The sequence below is a fragment of the Delphinus delphis genome, chromosome 6 (genome assembly GCF_949987515.2).
Source record: "Delphinus delphis chromosome 6, mDelDel1.2, whole genome shotgun sequence".
NCBI classification, from domain to species: Eukaryota; Metazoa; Chordata; class Mammalia; order Artiodactyla; family Delphinidae; genus Delphinus; species Delphinus delphis.
Genome location: NC_082688.1, coordinates 8,686,806 through 8,702,276, shown reverse-complemented (window position 1 = coordinate 8,702,276; position 15,471 = coordinate 8,686,806). Strand labels below are relative to the sequence as shown.

Here is a 15,471-nt window from a genome sequence, read left to right as displayed (position 1 = left end):
CTTTCCTTGGCCTGTCACAGAAGCATCTGTTAACTGGTTCCTGGCATCCCATGTGACATATGAAGATAGGTATAGGTCATGTGAAGTCAGCCCAGTCCATGCCTTGGCCTGCAAAGCTGTCAGCAATGACGCTTTCTCTTACTGTCACCTGATGAGCTTCTAGCAATGGGAACAGATTTTTAACTGGATGTGTGTTTTCCCTATTGACAGAACTAGTGCTTCTCAAGCTAGCTGTGATAAAGGACCAGTTTTTTCCTTTCCCATCAGTTAATGACTGATACTTTTAAAAAATACAATAAAAATGTCATGGGGATTGCTATAAAAGTTTCCAAATGCTTGCTCTCAAATTCCGTAATTATCTCATTGTGGGCTGGTGGAATAAACAGTTCATGGTCCAACACTGGTCTGTGGATGCATCTTGAATAGCACTTTACCATATAATTTAGAGGAGGCTTAGGCTTCAGAAGAAATGTACACTTTCTATAAGCCACAATTTAAAAAAAAAAATTTACAGTAATAGATAGTGTCTCTGTTTAGCATGCTAACTTATAATATGGTGTCTGCAACTTTTAAAAATTGTAAAAGTAATTCATACTTGAAACAAAAAGTCAAATAGAACGAAAATATCCAAACTTAAAATGTTCCCCTTACTTTCACTCCCACCCTCCAAACTACTATTATCAATTCTTTTTTTAAAATTAATTAATTAATTTATTTTGGCTGCGCTGTGTCTTACTTAGTTGCGGCACGCGAGATCTTTTAGTTGTGGCATGCGGACTTCTTAGCTGCGGCATGCATGCGGGATCTAGTTCCCCGACCAGGGAGTGAACCCGGGCCCCCTGCATTGGGAATGTGGAGTCTTACCCACTGGACCACCAGGGAAGTCCCTCAATTCTTAAATTGGAAGTTCATCTCATGTTCGAGGAGGAAGGGTAGATCAAGATTTATGAAGAGGGAAGGGATGGGCGAGGCATTTTCAAAATTTACCCAATTTTTTACTCTATCTTGATTTTTATTTCAAGGGGGAAAGTATGACTTCTGAGTGTCGTACTTTATTACAACTTTATTACTTTATTACTCTGTATAGTTTCAAAGTCACATGACAGCTGTTTTTGGTTTCCAGTATTTTCTAACCCCGATTCTCTTTTGTTGCAGAGCCAGATCACATTAATGGACATACCCGTGTTTAAAGCCATCCAGCCAGAGGTCTGTACCTTGTTCTCAACACTCTGCTACTAATGCTGGGGCTGGGAGGGGAGGATTTAGTCGGCCATGTTAGACTGACTCAGTTTCCCGGTTTCTCTCTTGAAGTCTCTATAAACTCACGTTATTGATTTAAGCCCCCATTAAAGAGAGCATCCAGGAGCTTTCCATTCTCAGAGGTGCTCACTCTTTGAGTCAGGTGTTTAGGTTCTCCAGAGGATATCACTGCATTTGGCCCCCTCTGGCAGGGCTGTGGGCAGTCGGTGCCTACCGCCTTCACACCTGAGTCAGGCCTGGCCACACTGATTCCTTTGCCCAGGCCACCTCTTCTGGAGATGCTCACTGTTGAGACAGAGATGGGAGAGAACATCTCCTAGAGAGCCTTCTTTCTGTTGATACCAAATGCTGGTGGTTGCCTTGTTTCTGATTTTGAAGCCAGTTGCCGCAACAAAACACATACAAATTCATGTTAAAAGCATACATATATTTTTAGAAACAGCATATTCAATAAAGAGAAAAAAAGTTGATTTTAGTCTTCGAAAAAAAATCCCTGGAAATGTTTAGCAGTTGATAACGAGGCTTTACAGTTATTTTAGACAGGATTCTGGTTTTCTTATCAAGTAATAGAAATCCATTTCGAGTAGCTGAATAGGCAGAAGAAGAATTTGTTACAAGCATAAAGGGGGCACTTTCAGAACCTGTGGCATGGAGTTCAGGCAGCCTGAAGAGCCGAGCAGGACACAAGCCCTCTCCCTGCTCCCTGCCTCTCCTCTGCTTTTCCCTCTCCTCTGCTTTCCCCTCTCCTCTCTCTCCTGCCCGCTGTCCTGTCTGCCCCTGTGGTCCAACCTGGCCTCCCCGAAGGGCCCATATTTACGTGATGCTGTGGAAGCCACCTTCCACACCTGAACCAGCAAATCTTAGTCCAGCCCCACTGAGACCCGTGTCCGGTGCTGGTTCAGAGACTCAGGTCAGGAGTAGGTGGCCAAGATGAGCGAGAACAGCTGAGAGGACCCAACCTTGTGAGTGGGGTGCAGATTTCAGAGAAGAGGGGTGTGGGTGGTGGATATGTCAAAACTATGGTGTGAATTCCAGAACACCACTCTTAACATGATGCCCTTCTTCTTACAGACTTTGAGAAGAACAGCATATTTTAATACAAAGCCAGACAAAGGATCCAGGCCTTCCTAGAGCTGGCATCCAACCCACCACACATTAGGGGGAAACTAGTATTGCTAGCTGCACTCAGCATTTGTGTGAAGACGTGGCAGTGATTTGTATTTCGGTGTGTGTGTGTGTGTGTGTGTTTGTGTGTGTGTGTTGTATTCATTAGGTTTTGGGGGCAGAACTATGTTTGCTTTTTTGAACTGGCTGACTTCAGTCTTTTTCTATTTTCTTCTAATGTGGGATTACACATTCTTTCTAATTAAAAACAAAAACAAAAACAGAAGACAGCCCAACACACTACATGTTGGAGCCTCTTGGGGAAGTAGTTGTGCGATGGCTGCCTTAGTTCTCAGCTGAACCCGGCTCTGCTTAGCTTTGATCTGGAGCAGTTTAGACGCTTGGATCTTTATTCTTTGTCCTGAGCATCAAGGAGGACAGCCCAGCCTGCTGTGAGGCCAGGGAGGCTGGGGTGGCTGTTTGGGCTGACTGCAGGAGGGAAGGGATGGGGAATTCTTCAGAGGCACAAGGAGGGGCAGACCGAGACTTTTCCCAGGGCACTGCAGTTCGGAAGGTGCCTCTTTCAGGGCATATCTCGTTTCAAGTTGTCACAAGACATTAAGGTGGAGATGTTTTGCTTTCAAGACCAGCTTGGAGCTGTGGTTCTCAATCGTGGCTGCACGTCAGAATCACCTGGGCAGCCTTGGAGACACGGGGTGCCTGGACTCCACCCTAGACCGTGGAATCTGAGTCTCTGGGTTAGAGTCTAGAACACAGTCAGCTGTGTTTTGTATAGAAGCTTACCAGGTGATTCTGCTGCAGAGTGAGGATTAAGAATGAACTGCTTCGAGGTATCTGGAGAGACCCTAAACTTTTATGTCTTAGATCTATGATATGTTAGCTAAAGACGGAAGAGTTTATTACTCTTTGTCATTGTCAAAATTGTGGTTAAAAGGAGCACCCTGGGAGCTGTCCCAGCTTTCCTGCTCTTGTTATTGCTGTTAGCAGACTGAAAACTGCAACTTTTCCCCTTGATGATGTCTGCCACGTTATGGCTGGACCACCCCAGCGTCGGAAGCACATGTATAAGGGACACTTGTGCGTTTGATGTAGACGAGACTTTCCAGGAAGCAGAGGCCAGCACGTGAGAGCAAGATGGGCATTGTGAGTGGTCTGGACTCCCAGAAGATCAGGAAACCTGCGCCTTTCAGCCCTGACTGTGCATCAGAATCACTTGAGGAGTTCCGTTAAAAAAAAAAAATCCAGATGCCTAGGCTTTATCCTTGGAGATTCTGATTCCATAGGGTTAGAGTGGGGCTGGGAATCCATTTCAGTCAGTTGTAGTCACTATTCTTTTTGATGCATAAATTACCCTGCCTCTAACCAATGGGAGCCCTTTCATGTCATCTCCTGTATCCTTTTAACATGATCCCATTATTTTTTGATAGCTTCCTTGCTCTTTGATACAACAAGGTATGCTAATTTCCTGCTGAAGACCTGGAATCAGGCATTCCCTCAGGAGTCCTGGTTCCTTTTAGTGGAGGGTAGTATTTAGAAACCTGCAGTCTGGGTGAGAAGATGTTCATTGCTACTGGATTGCCACTGCTTTTAGGCCTTTTTGGTGGACGGGGCTAGGAAATATTTATTTTTTAAAAGGAAAAGTCATGAGTTCATGATTGGGTAGGTAGTATTATTTCTCCACAATCCTTCCTTCCCTCCTCATCCTTGTCATGACTCCCCTGTGGGTGGTGTATATTTCGTCACCCCATGGACTTTGTGCCTGGCCCGTGACTTGGGCACAAGTGATGGGATGCAAGTGGTGAGCTGAGCCAGTAAGAGGCAGGAAGCTTCACCAGCCATCTCGGAACCTCCGCTCTCTGTGAGGGACCCATAGCTATTGTGCATTTAGCCCAAGTCCCCAAATAACATTAAAGATGACCTGACCCCGACCCAAAGCCTGAATTCCAGCCTAACCTGGCACAGCCCAGCCAACCCAGCAAAGATTAGCTGAACTGCAGTCACTCGCCTGACCGATGAGCATGAAATAAATGTTGTCATTGTGAGCCTCTGAGATTTCAGGATTGTTCGTTATACCACTTTATCATGTGGAAACACGACCAATACAATGTTCGTCTTTCCATCTTACATTCCAGGATTCAAATCTAACATTCCAGGATTGGTAACTTAATTCCCTTGGTTTTTATATGTTTTCTTTTACACTGACAATTCTGGTTTCTAACAACAATAAATAATGACTTTTTTGTATTACCCCATGATATATATGTATAATAGTTTTAAAATAACATCAGTATTACTATTAACCAGCAGACTACTAGTTAAATTTGAGCATTTCTTTGCAGTTCTGTTTGTCTTTAGTTTCTTTTCTTCTCTCCCTCCTACCACTTACACATGCAGGTGGGCCTCCCTCCTTGGCTTCTCCTAAAGGTCTTTGGAAGCACCAGGGCAGAGAAGGAGTTTATGCTCACTTGGTTCTGAAGGGCTGCATCCTGAGAGACCCTGTTGTAATCCCAGTGCCTGGAACACAGTAGATACTCAGTTAATATGTGTTGAATGAGTGAAGAGTGACTGAATGACTGAATGAGAGGAGAAGCACTGTAGCAGAACATTATCTGACCAAGTTTAGGCACATTGCCAAGGAGGGCGTACCAAGTAAGGGGACGTGATTACCCGGTTGCCTGTTTTGCGGTGTAACCACTTCCCCGAAAGCAAGGGTTTTTTCTGGTGAGCTCAGTCTTTGAAGATTCAGATTTCCAACTGCTGTTGATAACTGAGGGTAGAACTGTGGCTTCTGCTCATTTCTGCAAGGGGGACTGCAAGAGCATCGGCCCAGGACTTAGAGGAAGCCAGGCAGATGGTGAGTTGAGGATTGGCAGAGAGCAAGGAAAATGGAAGTTAGCAAATATGGAACCATAACTGCCCGGTTCCCCAGTGACTCCAACAAGTGACCAATTTTATCAAAAACTGGCGAGTTAAGGCAGATACAACTTTGTAGCATAATAGCTCACAGCTGTGTTTAACTTACTAGCTGTGGCCTAGAACCCTATCCCCACCGTGGTGGATTGGGTTGCAGGGCTGGGTGGGTTCCTGGCTGCCATGGCTCGGGGTGGGGGCTGCATTGTGAAGGAGGACTTTCTGAGGGGTCCTGGTGGCAGCAGCCTTGGGAGAGGGTACATTTTCAGGGTGGCAATTTTCCCCCCAGCCTTACCTACCAAATCTGTCTGTCATCATGCCCACCTCCCAGCCTGTGGAATTGAAGGCCCAGCAGTTTCTCAGAGACCAGTTTGGACGTTGGAATTGTTTTTGTCATTAGTTTTAACATGGAGCATCAAGGGGGAACTGCTGTTCTTAGAATGTGCTGAAAATGTGCACGCTCTGTGCTTGACTCAGCCCACTTTCTATCCAAGCCCAGCTGCTAGGCCCACTGGTGCTGCCCGGTGTGCTGGAGAGCACGGGCTCAGTCTGGCAAGGCAGGGTGCAGTCCCAGCTTCACCCTTCCTAGCTTGGACTGTGGACAAGTTACTCATTCTCCTTATGCTTCAATTTTCTCAAGTGTAAAATGGGGGAACCATAGTTTTCACCTTACAATGGGCGTGTAAGAACTCAGGGCAATGCCTGCGTATGCTAAGTTCCCAGTAACCTGTGGCTGTAATTTCTCACCGGTGCATATTTTGAACAGGTTCTGTGCATTTTTTAAATGTTTACTTTTATTTATGTATTTGGTGCACCGGTCTTACTTGCAGCAGGCAGGCTCCGAATTTGTGGCACGCACACTCTCAATTGCGGCATGCGTGTGGGATCTAGTGCCCTGACCAGGGATGGAACCAGCCCTGCTGCATTTTTTAAAAATGAATGAATTAATTATTTATTTGGCTGCATTGGGTCTTCATTGCTGCATGCAGACTTTCTCTAATTATGGCGAGCGGGGGCTACTCTTCATTGTGGTGCGTGGGCTTCTCATTGCAGTTGCTTTTCTTGTTGTGGAGCACGGGCTCTAGGTGTGTGGGCGTCAGTTGTTGTGGCATGTGGGCTCAGTAGTTGCGGTGTTTGGGCTCAATAGTTGTGGCTCGCGGGTTCTAGAGTGCAGGCTCAGTAGTTGTGGTGCACGGGCTTAGTTGCTCCACGGCATGTGGGATCTTCCCGGACCAGGGATCAAATCCATGTCCTCTGCATTGGCAGGCGGATTCTTAACCACAGTGCCATGAGGGAAGTCTGGGTTCTGTGCATTTTGTTTTTGTTTTTTTGTGCGGTACGCGGGCTTCTCACTGTTGTGGCCTCTCCCGCTGCGGAGCACAGGCTCCGGACGCGCAGGCCCAGCGGCCATGGCTCACGGGCCCAGCTGCTCCGTGGCATGTGGGATCTTCCCAGACCGGGGCACGAACCCATGTCCCCTGCATCGGCAGGCGGACTCTCAACCACTGCGCCACCAGGGAAGCCCAAGGGTTCTGTGCATTTTGGACATGAGATCATGCTCCAAAGAACATTCAGTGATGCCTGGGTGGGAGCCAGTGGCCCAGAGGAGGTGATGCTCTGAGTATCAGAGTGGTTAAGAGCACTGTACTTGGAGTCCTTCAGACCCAAGTTCACACCCTAGTTCCGTGGATGGCAGGGAGGCTGCAGTCTAGATGGAGACTCACACCATGGTGACCTGGGGGCCATGCGAAGACTGCGTGGGAAGACTCTCTCTGCCTTAAAGTCAGGACACTGGCACTGAACCTTGAAGGCTGAAAGGGATCGTATCTGAGGGCTGATTCAAGGAATGGGATGGGAGTGGGAAGGGCATTTCAGGCAGAGTGAATAACTCACTTAAAAGGCAGATAGTATATTTACCAAAGTTTCACACTACTTTTAGTGCCTGGCTTCTGGGGAGAAAAACCGGTGAGTCCATTGTTCTCTCGGTTCTGTGTTCCTCAAGGGCATGGCTTCCGGGGATGTGGGCGTGCTCACCAGAGGTCAGTGTGTCCTTCTCTTGCTGACTGGCAGCTGGGGGTGTGCAGGGTCTCAGAGGCATGTGGATGGGTGTCCAGCAGGCCCGAGTGTGATGGAAACAAACTGCGGTGGGTACCAAACTCAGTGAGGTAGAAGGTGTCTCCATGTGCCTGTGTTTTCCAGTCTTGCTGTTCCTGCCGACATTGCTCCATCCCCGCTGCCAGATTTCTCAGTAGTCAGGCGGACCTTCACTCATCATTCACTTCTTCATCTGTCTGCTGTGCCACATGTTGGAGAGACAGAGGCAGAGGGTCATGGGCACCATCCAGTGAGAGTGAGGGGCGGACATGTAAACGGACAGTGGACAAGAGGTATTTGGGGCTGGCAGGGCCTCAAGGAGAGAGTGGCGGGTAGAGAGGTCAGGAGGCAGAGCTTTAGCTTGTTAACCTTGGGGGTTCACGGAGGGGTTTCAAAAGGGGAGTGACATGGACAGATTTGTATTTTAGGATGTTCATTCTAACTGCAGAGACAGAGCCCACTGCAGTCAGGGAGACCGGTTTGGGGAGTGTGCAGCCGTGGGGGGAGGCAAGGGTGGTAGTGATGGTGGGGAGGGGCCTGGCCCTAGACTGAATAGGGGGCTGCTGTTAGGGCCGAGGCAAGAAGACACAGCAGACAGAGGGGTGCACTCTGCGTGTGGGGAGCAGAGGGAAGAGCAGAGGGCAGAGAAGGAGGCAGAGGAAGTGGCCCTGGAGGCAGGAGGAGGCCCAGGGAGCCCAGTGTCCTGAAGTCGAGCAGGGTGGTGGGCAGCGTTTTGTCCAGGGGAGGGAGGCCAGGAGGTCCTGGAAGGAGAAGGATTTCAGAGTTCAGGGTCAGAGGTGGGGTCGCTCTGGCCACTGTGCTTGAAGGGGTGATGGCTGTGCTTGTGGGTAGCTGAGGTGGAGGGGGATGAAAGTCTTTCCAGGGGGAGGTTGAGGTGCATTGTGACCCAGAATTGAGAGGACACCACCCAGTGTACAGACCTCCCCGATGGCGGGAGAGGTGGGAGGAGGAAACTGTGAGCCAGAGCTGAAGGCGAGAGCATCCTGGGTTCAGGAACCGATGGCAATGTGGAGGGGAGATGGAAGGGCCCAGAAATGGTTCAGAAGAAGGCTGCAGGCCTAGACTGGAGCTTCATGAAGGAAGGAACCAGAGTGTCACCAGCACCTGACACTTGGGTTTGAGGCACAGGCCAGGTGCTGAGTGTCAGTGGAAGGCAGGCAAGGGGTGTTCCAGTTGGGCATGCATCCTGGATCCTCACTCCCCTCCTCCCTGCAGCCCTGGAGGGAGCCTGGGATTTAAAGGGGATATATATATGTATAGCTGACTCACTTTGTTATAAAGCAGAAACTAACACTCCATTGTAAAACAATTATACTCTAATAAAGGTGTTAAAAAAAAAAGTTACCTCAAAAATAAATAAATAAATAAAGGGCAGATCCGGTGAGAAGGAGGCGGTGGGAGCTCATTAAGAAATGTTTTGGGAAAATGGAGGCGGTATCCAGATAGAACGCTTGTCCCTGGGGGGCACTCACTCTAGAGAGATTTGTTTTCACCCTTCCCCAAATCAGGGCTTGAGTCCTTGGGGCCTGGCTGGACCCGCATCTGCTGGTCTGCCGAGGAATGGAAGACTCCCCACTGAAGTACACGGTTTCCTCTGGGCCACATGACACGTTGCAGTTCAGGAAAACACTGCCTGTGGGTTCAGGAACCTGACCCTCTGGCCTTTTGTCTGGATGCCATTTGCTTGCTCTGAAGAAGCGGGCATTCCAGAAAGCAGAGGTCAGTGTTGGATGTCGGACAAACCCTGTGTGTCTTTGCTGCTCCTTGGAATCACAGCGTTTGGCCCTGGGAGAAGGGAAGAACGTTGCCAGCAAGGCAGTTTTTTGTAAAGAGGAGATCGGTTTCGCTGACATCATTAAAACCCCTCTTTCAGGTCACATGCTGGGCCATTTTCTCAGACCATTTCCCTCCACTGACCCAGCCTAGCCTAAGCCACTGCCATCTCTCCTCCGATCACATTTCCCCACGTTCAATCCCGGCCCCTCAACCTCCTCTCTGTATTCGGAGACATCTTTCTAAAGCCAAAATCCGACTGTGTCCCTGTCCTGCCTAGAACCTTCTGAGGTTCAGTGCTCCTAGGATGCCGACCTGCCTCTTTTACCCAGCTGGCCAGGCTCTGCATGATGGGCCAGCAGTAGACCTCCGGCCGCAGCCCACCGCTCCATGCTGCCCCGCAGCCTCCCTGGTCTCCCTGCCTTCCCCCGTGCTGTGCTCTCCACCTGGAATGCCCACCTCTTCCCCATCACAGGCGATTCCTCCTCCTCTGTCAGGAGATGGAGTGAGCAGCTTAGATCTCAGGGTGCTGCAGGTTCCCCTCGGTTCCCTCTCACCTCACCATCTACCACTGCTCATGTACAGTGCTCTTCACCACTGTGCTGAAATGTCACGACTTTGGAAAGTCTGAACGATTAGTGTTTCAAGTCTGTCTCCCTCCTAGATTATAAACTCCGTGGATGCAGGGATCATGCCAGTACCCCATATCCTGTGACCTAGCACAGTGCCTGATGTTATTTGTTGAATATATGTAGGATGTAGTAGTAATAATAATAATAGTAAGGTCCCACTGAATACTCTTGACGTCTACGCTACCCTGCCTCTCCGTTAAAAAAACGGAATCAGGTAGTAGCGGGTGAGCCAGCTGCCCTCCAGTTGGGCCGAGACCTGGGGAGGATGGCTCCAGCGTTTCAGTGTTGATGTTAGTTAGCAACAGAAGCCTGAGCAGCTGTCTTTCTCATCTGTTACTGCTCTGAGTTTGCATTTGTTATTTGCTTCTCATTTCCTAGTAATCACTCTATCCTTTGTAAGGATTTCTTGTCACAATGAAAACAAAGTGGGAACGGGCTTTCCCCCAGCTCCCTTCATGATGGAGACAGAGGTTGGAGTCCCTCTCTGGGCCCCAGAGAAAGACCTGCCTGAAGGGTGGGGAGAACCGTCTGGGGCAGGAGTCGGGTCTGACTGCAGACATAGGCCAGCAGCACATTTGATCCAATGAAACCAACACTGCAATTTCCAGACTCATTTTTTTCCCCTTCTTGAGTGTGGGTATGACATTAGTGCTGGTTAGAAACCAAATTTCCCTTTAAATGAATTAATAACACAAAACAGAACATTTGGCGAACAGCTGTTTTCGTCCATGGGGACTTGCCTCCTGGTTGCGATTCTGTCTGCGAGAAAAACAGGGTTCACTTAGACTCTTGCTGCAGGAGCAACTGCCTGATTGCAGGCAGTTTGGTGGGATGGGAGGCTCATGCTTCGGAGGCAGGAAGATCTGCATTTGAAGCCTGGCTCCGCTGCTCTCCAGCTGTGTGATCATGGCAGGTTCATTTACCTCCCTGGGCCTCGTTTCCTTAATTGTAAAATGGAAATGATACCCGTCTCACAGTGCTGTGATGCTTCAAGGAGATCACGTGGGCAGGCAGCCTGGTGCACAGCAGAAACTCAACAAGATATTTCTCCTCTTTTGAGAGAGGTCAGTGATGTAATAAGGAGAAAAGCAACAACAGGCTAATAAGTCAAGCTTAGAAGGGCCCTGGGCTCAGCAGTGTGTCGAAATCTCTGAGGAAGGACCTTTTGTCACTGCTGTTCCCTAACTCCAACCACAGTGGCACATTATGGGGTCAATACTTGTCAGGAGTTGTTGGATGAATGAGAGGCAGGTAGAAGAGCATTTCTTTCTGGGCTCTGGAGTGAGAAGGACTAGGTTTGTATCTCTGGGACCATGCTTAAGTCACTTAATCACTCCAAGGCTCAAGTCACATGTCTGCAAAATGGAGCTGATGATATGACTACCTCAAAAAGTTGGACATGAGGATGGAGTGAGATTTTTTCAGCTTTATTGAGGCATAATTGACATATAATAAATCATGCGTAAATAAAGCCAATAATTTGATGAGTTTGGATGTATGTATATACATGTGAAACCATCATCAAATCAAGATAATAAACATACCCATCACCCAGAAAGTTTCTTTGTGCTCCTTGCAGCCCCTCCCTCCTCTCCACTCCCACCGCTGTCTTCTTAAAATCAGGTAATATAAGTCCTTAAAATGTGTTCTTCTATTTCAAAATGGTTTTGGCTATTCTAGTCCTTTGCATTTCCATAGGAATTTTCAAATCAGCTTGTTAGGTTTTACAAAACTTGCTAGGCTATGATTGTGATTGGGTTGACTCCATAGATCAATCTGGGGAAAATTGGCGTCTTTACAATACTGCGTCCCTGGAACCATGAACATAGTATGCACATCCATGTATTTAGGTCTTCTTTAAGTTATTTTAGTAATGCTATATACTTTTCAGTGTATAGGTCTTACACATCTTTTGTCAGATTTATTCCTAAGTATTTCATTTTCCATGCTGCTGTAAATGTTATTTTATTTAAATTCCAATTGTTCATTACTAGTTTATAGAAATATGACTGAGTTTTGTAAATTGACCTGTATCCTACAACTTTGCTAAACTCACTTATTCTAGGAGCTTTTTTTTGTAGATTCTATAGGATTTTCTACAAGATGATGATAGCTCTGTGAATAACAACAGTTTAGTTTCTTTCTTTCTAAACTAGATGCTTTTATTTCTTTTCCTTGTCTTATTAACTGGCTATAATCTCTAGTACCATGTTGAGCAGAAGCGATGAGAGCAGATATCTTTGGCTTGTTTCTAGTCTTAGAGGAAAAGTGGCCTTTCGTTTTTAAGTATGATATTAGCTGTAAGCTCTAGGTTTTTTATACGTGGCTTTTATCAGATTGAGGGTGTTCCCTCCTAATCCCAATTTGCTGAGAATTTTTGTCTGGAATGGATATTGGGTTTTATCAAATGTTTTTCCTACATCTATTGAGATAATCATATGTTGGGTTTTTTTTTTTCAGTCTGTTGCTAAGGAGAATTACATGATGGATTTTTTGAATGCATTCCTGTGATAAACCCCACTTGGTCATGATGTAGAATCGTTTTTGTATATTGTTGGATTTGATTTGCTAAAATTTTGCTAAGAATTTTTGCATCTGTGTTCATGATGAGGAATACTGGTCTGTATTTTTCTTTCCTTGAAATGTCTTTTTCTGGTTTGAATATCAGTTTTTTAAATATCTGGTTTTAATATATTTCTGGTGTAATACTGACCTCATAAAACAAGTTAGGAAGCATTCTTTCCTTTTCAGTTTTCCAGAAAAGTTTATTGGTAGAATTGGTATGGTTTCTTTTGTAAATATTTGGTAGATTTCATTCGTAGAGCCACCTGGACCTGGAATTTTCTTTGTGGAAAGGTTTTTGTTTTTTCCTTTTAAATAGACTACTTTTAAGAGCAGTTTTAGCTCACAGCAAAACTGAGCAGAAATTAGAGAGTGTTCCCATATACCCCTTGTCCCCACCCCGACCCCCGACCGTTTTTTCCACTATCAACATCCCCATCAGAGTGGTACATTCATTTCATCGATGAACCTACTTGACACATCATTATTACCCAACATCCATAGTTTACATTAGGGTTCACTCTTGGTGAACCCTTGTACATTTTATGGGTTTTGACAAATGCATAATGACATGTATCCACCATTATAGTATCATACAGAATAGTTTCCCTGCCCTAAAAATCCTTTCTCTATTCATCCCTCTCTCTCCCCCTTGGCAACCACTGACCTTTTCAGTGTCTCCATAGCTTTGCCTTTTCCAGCCCGTCATAGAGTTGGAATCGTACAGTTTTATGGCCTTCTTTCACTTAGTAATATGCATTTAAGCCTCTTCCATGTCTTTTCATGGCTTGATTAACATTTCATTTTAGCACTGAATAATATTCGATCGTCTGGATGTACCACAGTTTATCCATTCACCTGTCTTACTGAGAGACATCTTGGTTGCTTCCAAGTTTTGGCAATTATGAATAAAGCTGCTATAAACATCCAAATGCAGTTTTTTTATGTGTAGGTATAAGTTTTCATCCCCTTTGGGTAAATACCATGGAGTGCAATTGCTAGATTATTGTGGAACGGTTTTTAACTATGAATTCAATTTCTCTAATAGATGTAGAGTATTCATGTAGTATATTTCTTTTTTTTAGTGAGCTTTGGTTGTGTTTTTCAATGAGTTTGTCTATTTTGTCTAAGTTGTTAAATTTATTCCCATGAAGTTGTTCATAATATTCCCTTACCCTTTTAATATCTATAGGATCTGTAATCATTTCCACTTCCTCATTCCTGGTATTGATAATTTGTGTCTCCTTTTTTCTGATCAGTCTGGCTAAGGTTATCCATTTTATTGATCTCAGAAAAAGAGCATTTGCTTCCATTAGTTTTTTCTATTGCTTTTATGTTTGGTAATTCATTGATTTCTGTTCATATTTTTTTAAAAAAACATTTCCTTTCTTCTGCTTACTTTGGGTTTAATTCACTCTTCTAGCTTCTTAAAGTGGAAGCTGAGGTCAATGATTTGAGACCTTTCTTCATTTCTAATGTAGGCATCTGGTGCTATAAATTTCTTTTTAAGCATTGCTTTAGCTTTATCCCACACATTTTGGTATTTTGGACTTCTACCTTCATTCAGTTCAAAATGTTTTCTAATTTTCCTTTTGATTTCTTTTTGATCTGTGAATTATTAAAAATGTGTTACTTAGTTTCTAAGTATTTGGGGATTTTCTAGGTATTTTATGCTATTGATTTCTAATTCCATTGTGTTTAGAGAACATACTTTGTATGGTTTGAAATTATTTTAAATTTATTGAGATTTTATGTATGGCATAACTATGGTCAATCTTGATAAAGTTCTGAGTGAATTTGAAAAAAATGTGTATTCTGCAGTTTTTGCATAGAGCACTCTATGAATATAATTGAGGTCAAGTGGGTTAATAGTATTATTGAAGTCATCTATATCCTAACCTAACTGATTTGCTACTTATTTGTTCTATTGATTATTGAGAGAAGAGTATTGAAACCTGCCATTATAATTGTAGATTTGTTGATTTCTCTTTAAATTCTATCAGTTTTTGCTTTATGCATTTTTAAATTCTAGTATTAGCTGCATAAACATTTACAATTAGGTCTTCCTATTGAATTTACCCTTCATCATTATGAAATGACCCACCTTATCCCTGGAACTATTCTTTGCCCTGAAATCTACTTTGTTTGATAGTATAGCCGTCTTTCTTTTGATCAGTGTTAGCATGTGCCATGGTCTGAATGTACCTCCCAAACTCATATGTTGAAATCCAGACACCCACAGTGATGGGATTAGAACATGGGGCCTTTGGGTGGATCCCTCATTATTGGGATTAGTGCCGTTAAAAAGAGACCCCAGAGAGCTAGCTCATCCCTTCTACCATGTGAGGACACAGTGAAAAGATGAACCAAGAAGTGGGCCCTTACCAGACACTGAGTCTACCAGCATATCCTGGACTTCCCAGTCTCCAGAACTGTGAGAAATAAGTTTCTGTTGTTTATAAGCCACTCTATTTATGGTATTTTTGTTATAGCAGCCTGAACAGACTAAGAGAGCATGATATATATTTTTCATCCTGTTACTTTCAACCTATTTGTAACTTTATATTTAAAGTGGGTTTGTTGTAGGAAGCATATAGTTGAGTCCTGCTTTTTTTCCCAATCTGACCACCTCTGCCTTTTAATCAGGATACTTAGACTATTTATATTAAATGTGATTACTGATTTGGTTGGATTTAACTCTATTCTTGTTCCCTCTTTCCTCTTCTTCTGACTTCTTTTTAAGTAATTGAGCATATTTCATGATTCCATTTAATCTCTTTTATTGGCTAACTAGGTATAATTTCTTTTAGTGGTTGGTTTAGAGTTTATAATATACATCTTTAACATATAACAGTTTACTTTCAAGTGATAATATACCATTTCATATTTAATATAAGAACTTTAGAAGAGTGTACTTCTATTTACCTCTCTCCCATTCTTTGTAGTATTGTCATACATTTTACTTCTACATATGTAATAATCTTCTCAAGACATTGTTCTTGTATTTGCATTAAATAATTATCTGTTAAAGTCCCTTATCTTTTAAAGAGATTTTTAAAAGTACGTATATTTGTAGTGAGGTGGATGGACCTAC

The 15,471-nt window shown here is 44.5% G+C and overlaps 1 protein-coding gene across 2 annotated transcripts in view; it reads left to right on the top strand.

Annotated features, from left to right (window-relative positions):
* The window catches only part of RALGPS1 (Ral GEF with PH domain and SH3 binding motif 1), a 329,731-nt gene that overhangs the window by 99,011 nt on the left and 215,249 nt on the right, over positions 1-15,471 (top strand). For both annotated transcript variants that reach the window (XM_060014138.1, XM_060014137.1), the window contains exon 4: positions 1,156-1,206. In XM_060014138.1, coding sequence (XP_059870121.1) covers positions 1,156-1,206 — 51 coding nt within the window. The remainder of the gene's footprint in view (positions 1-1,155; positions 1,207-15,471) is intronic.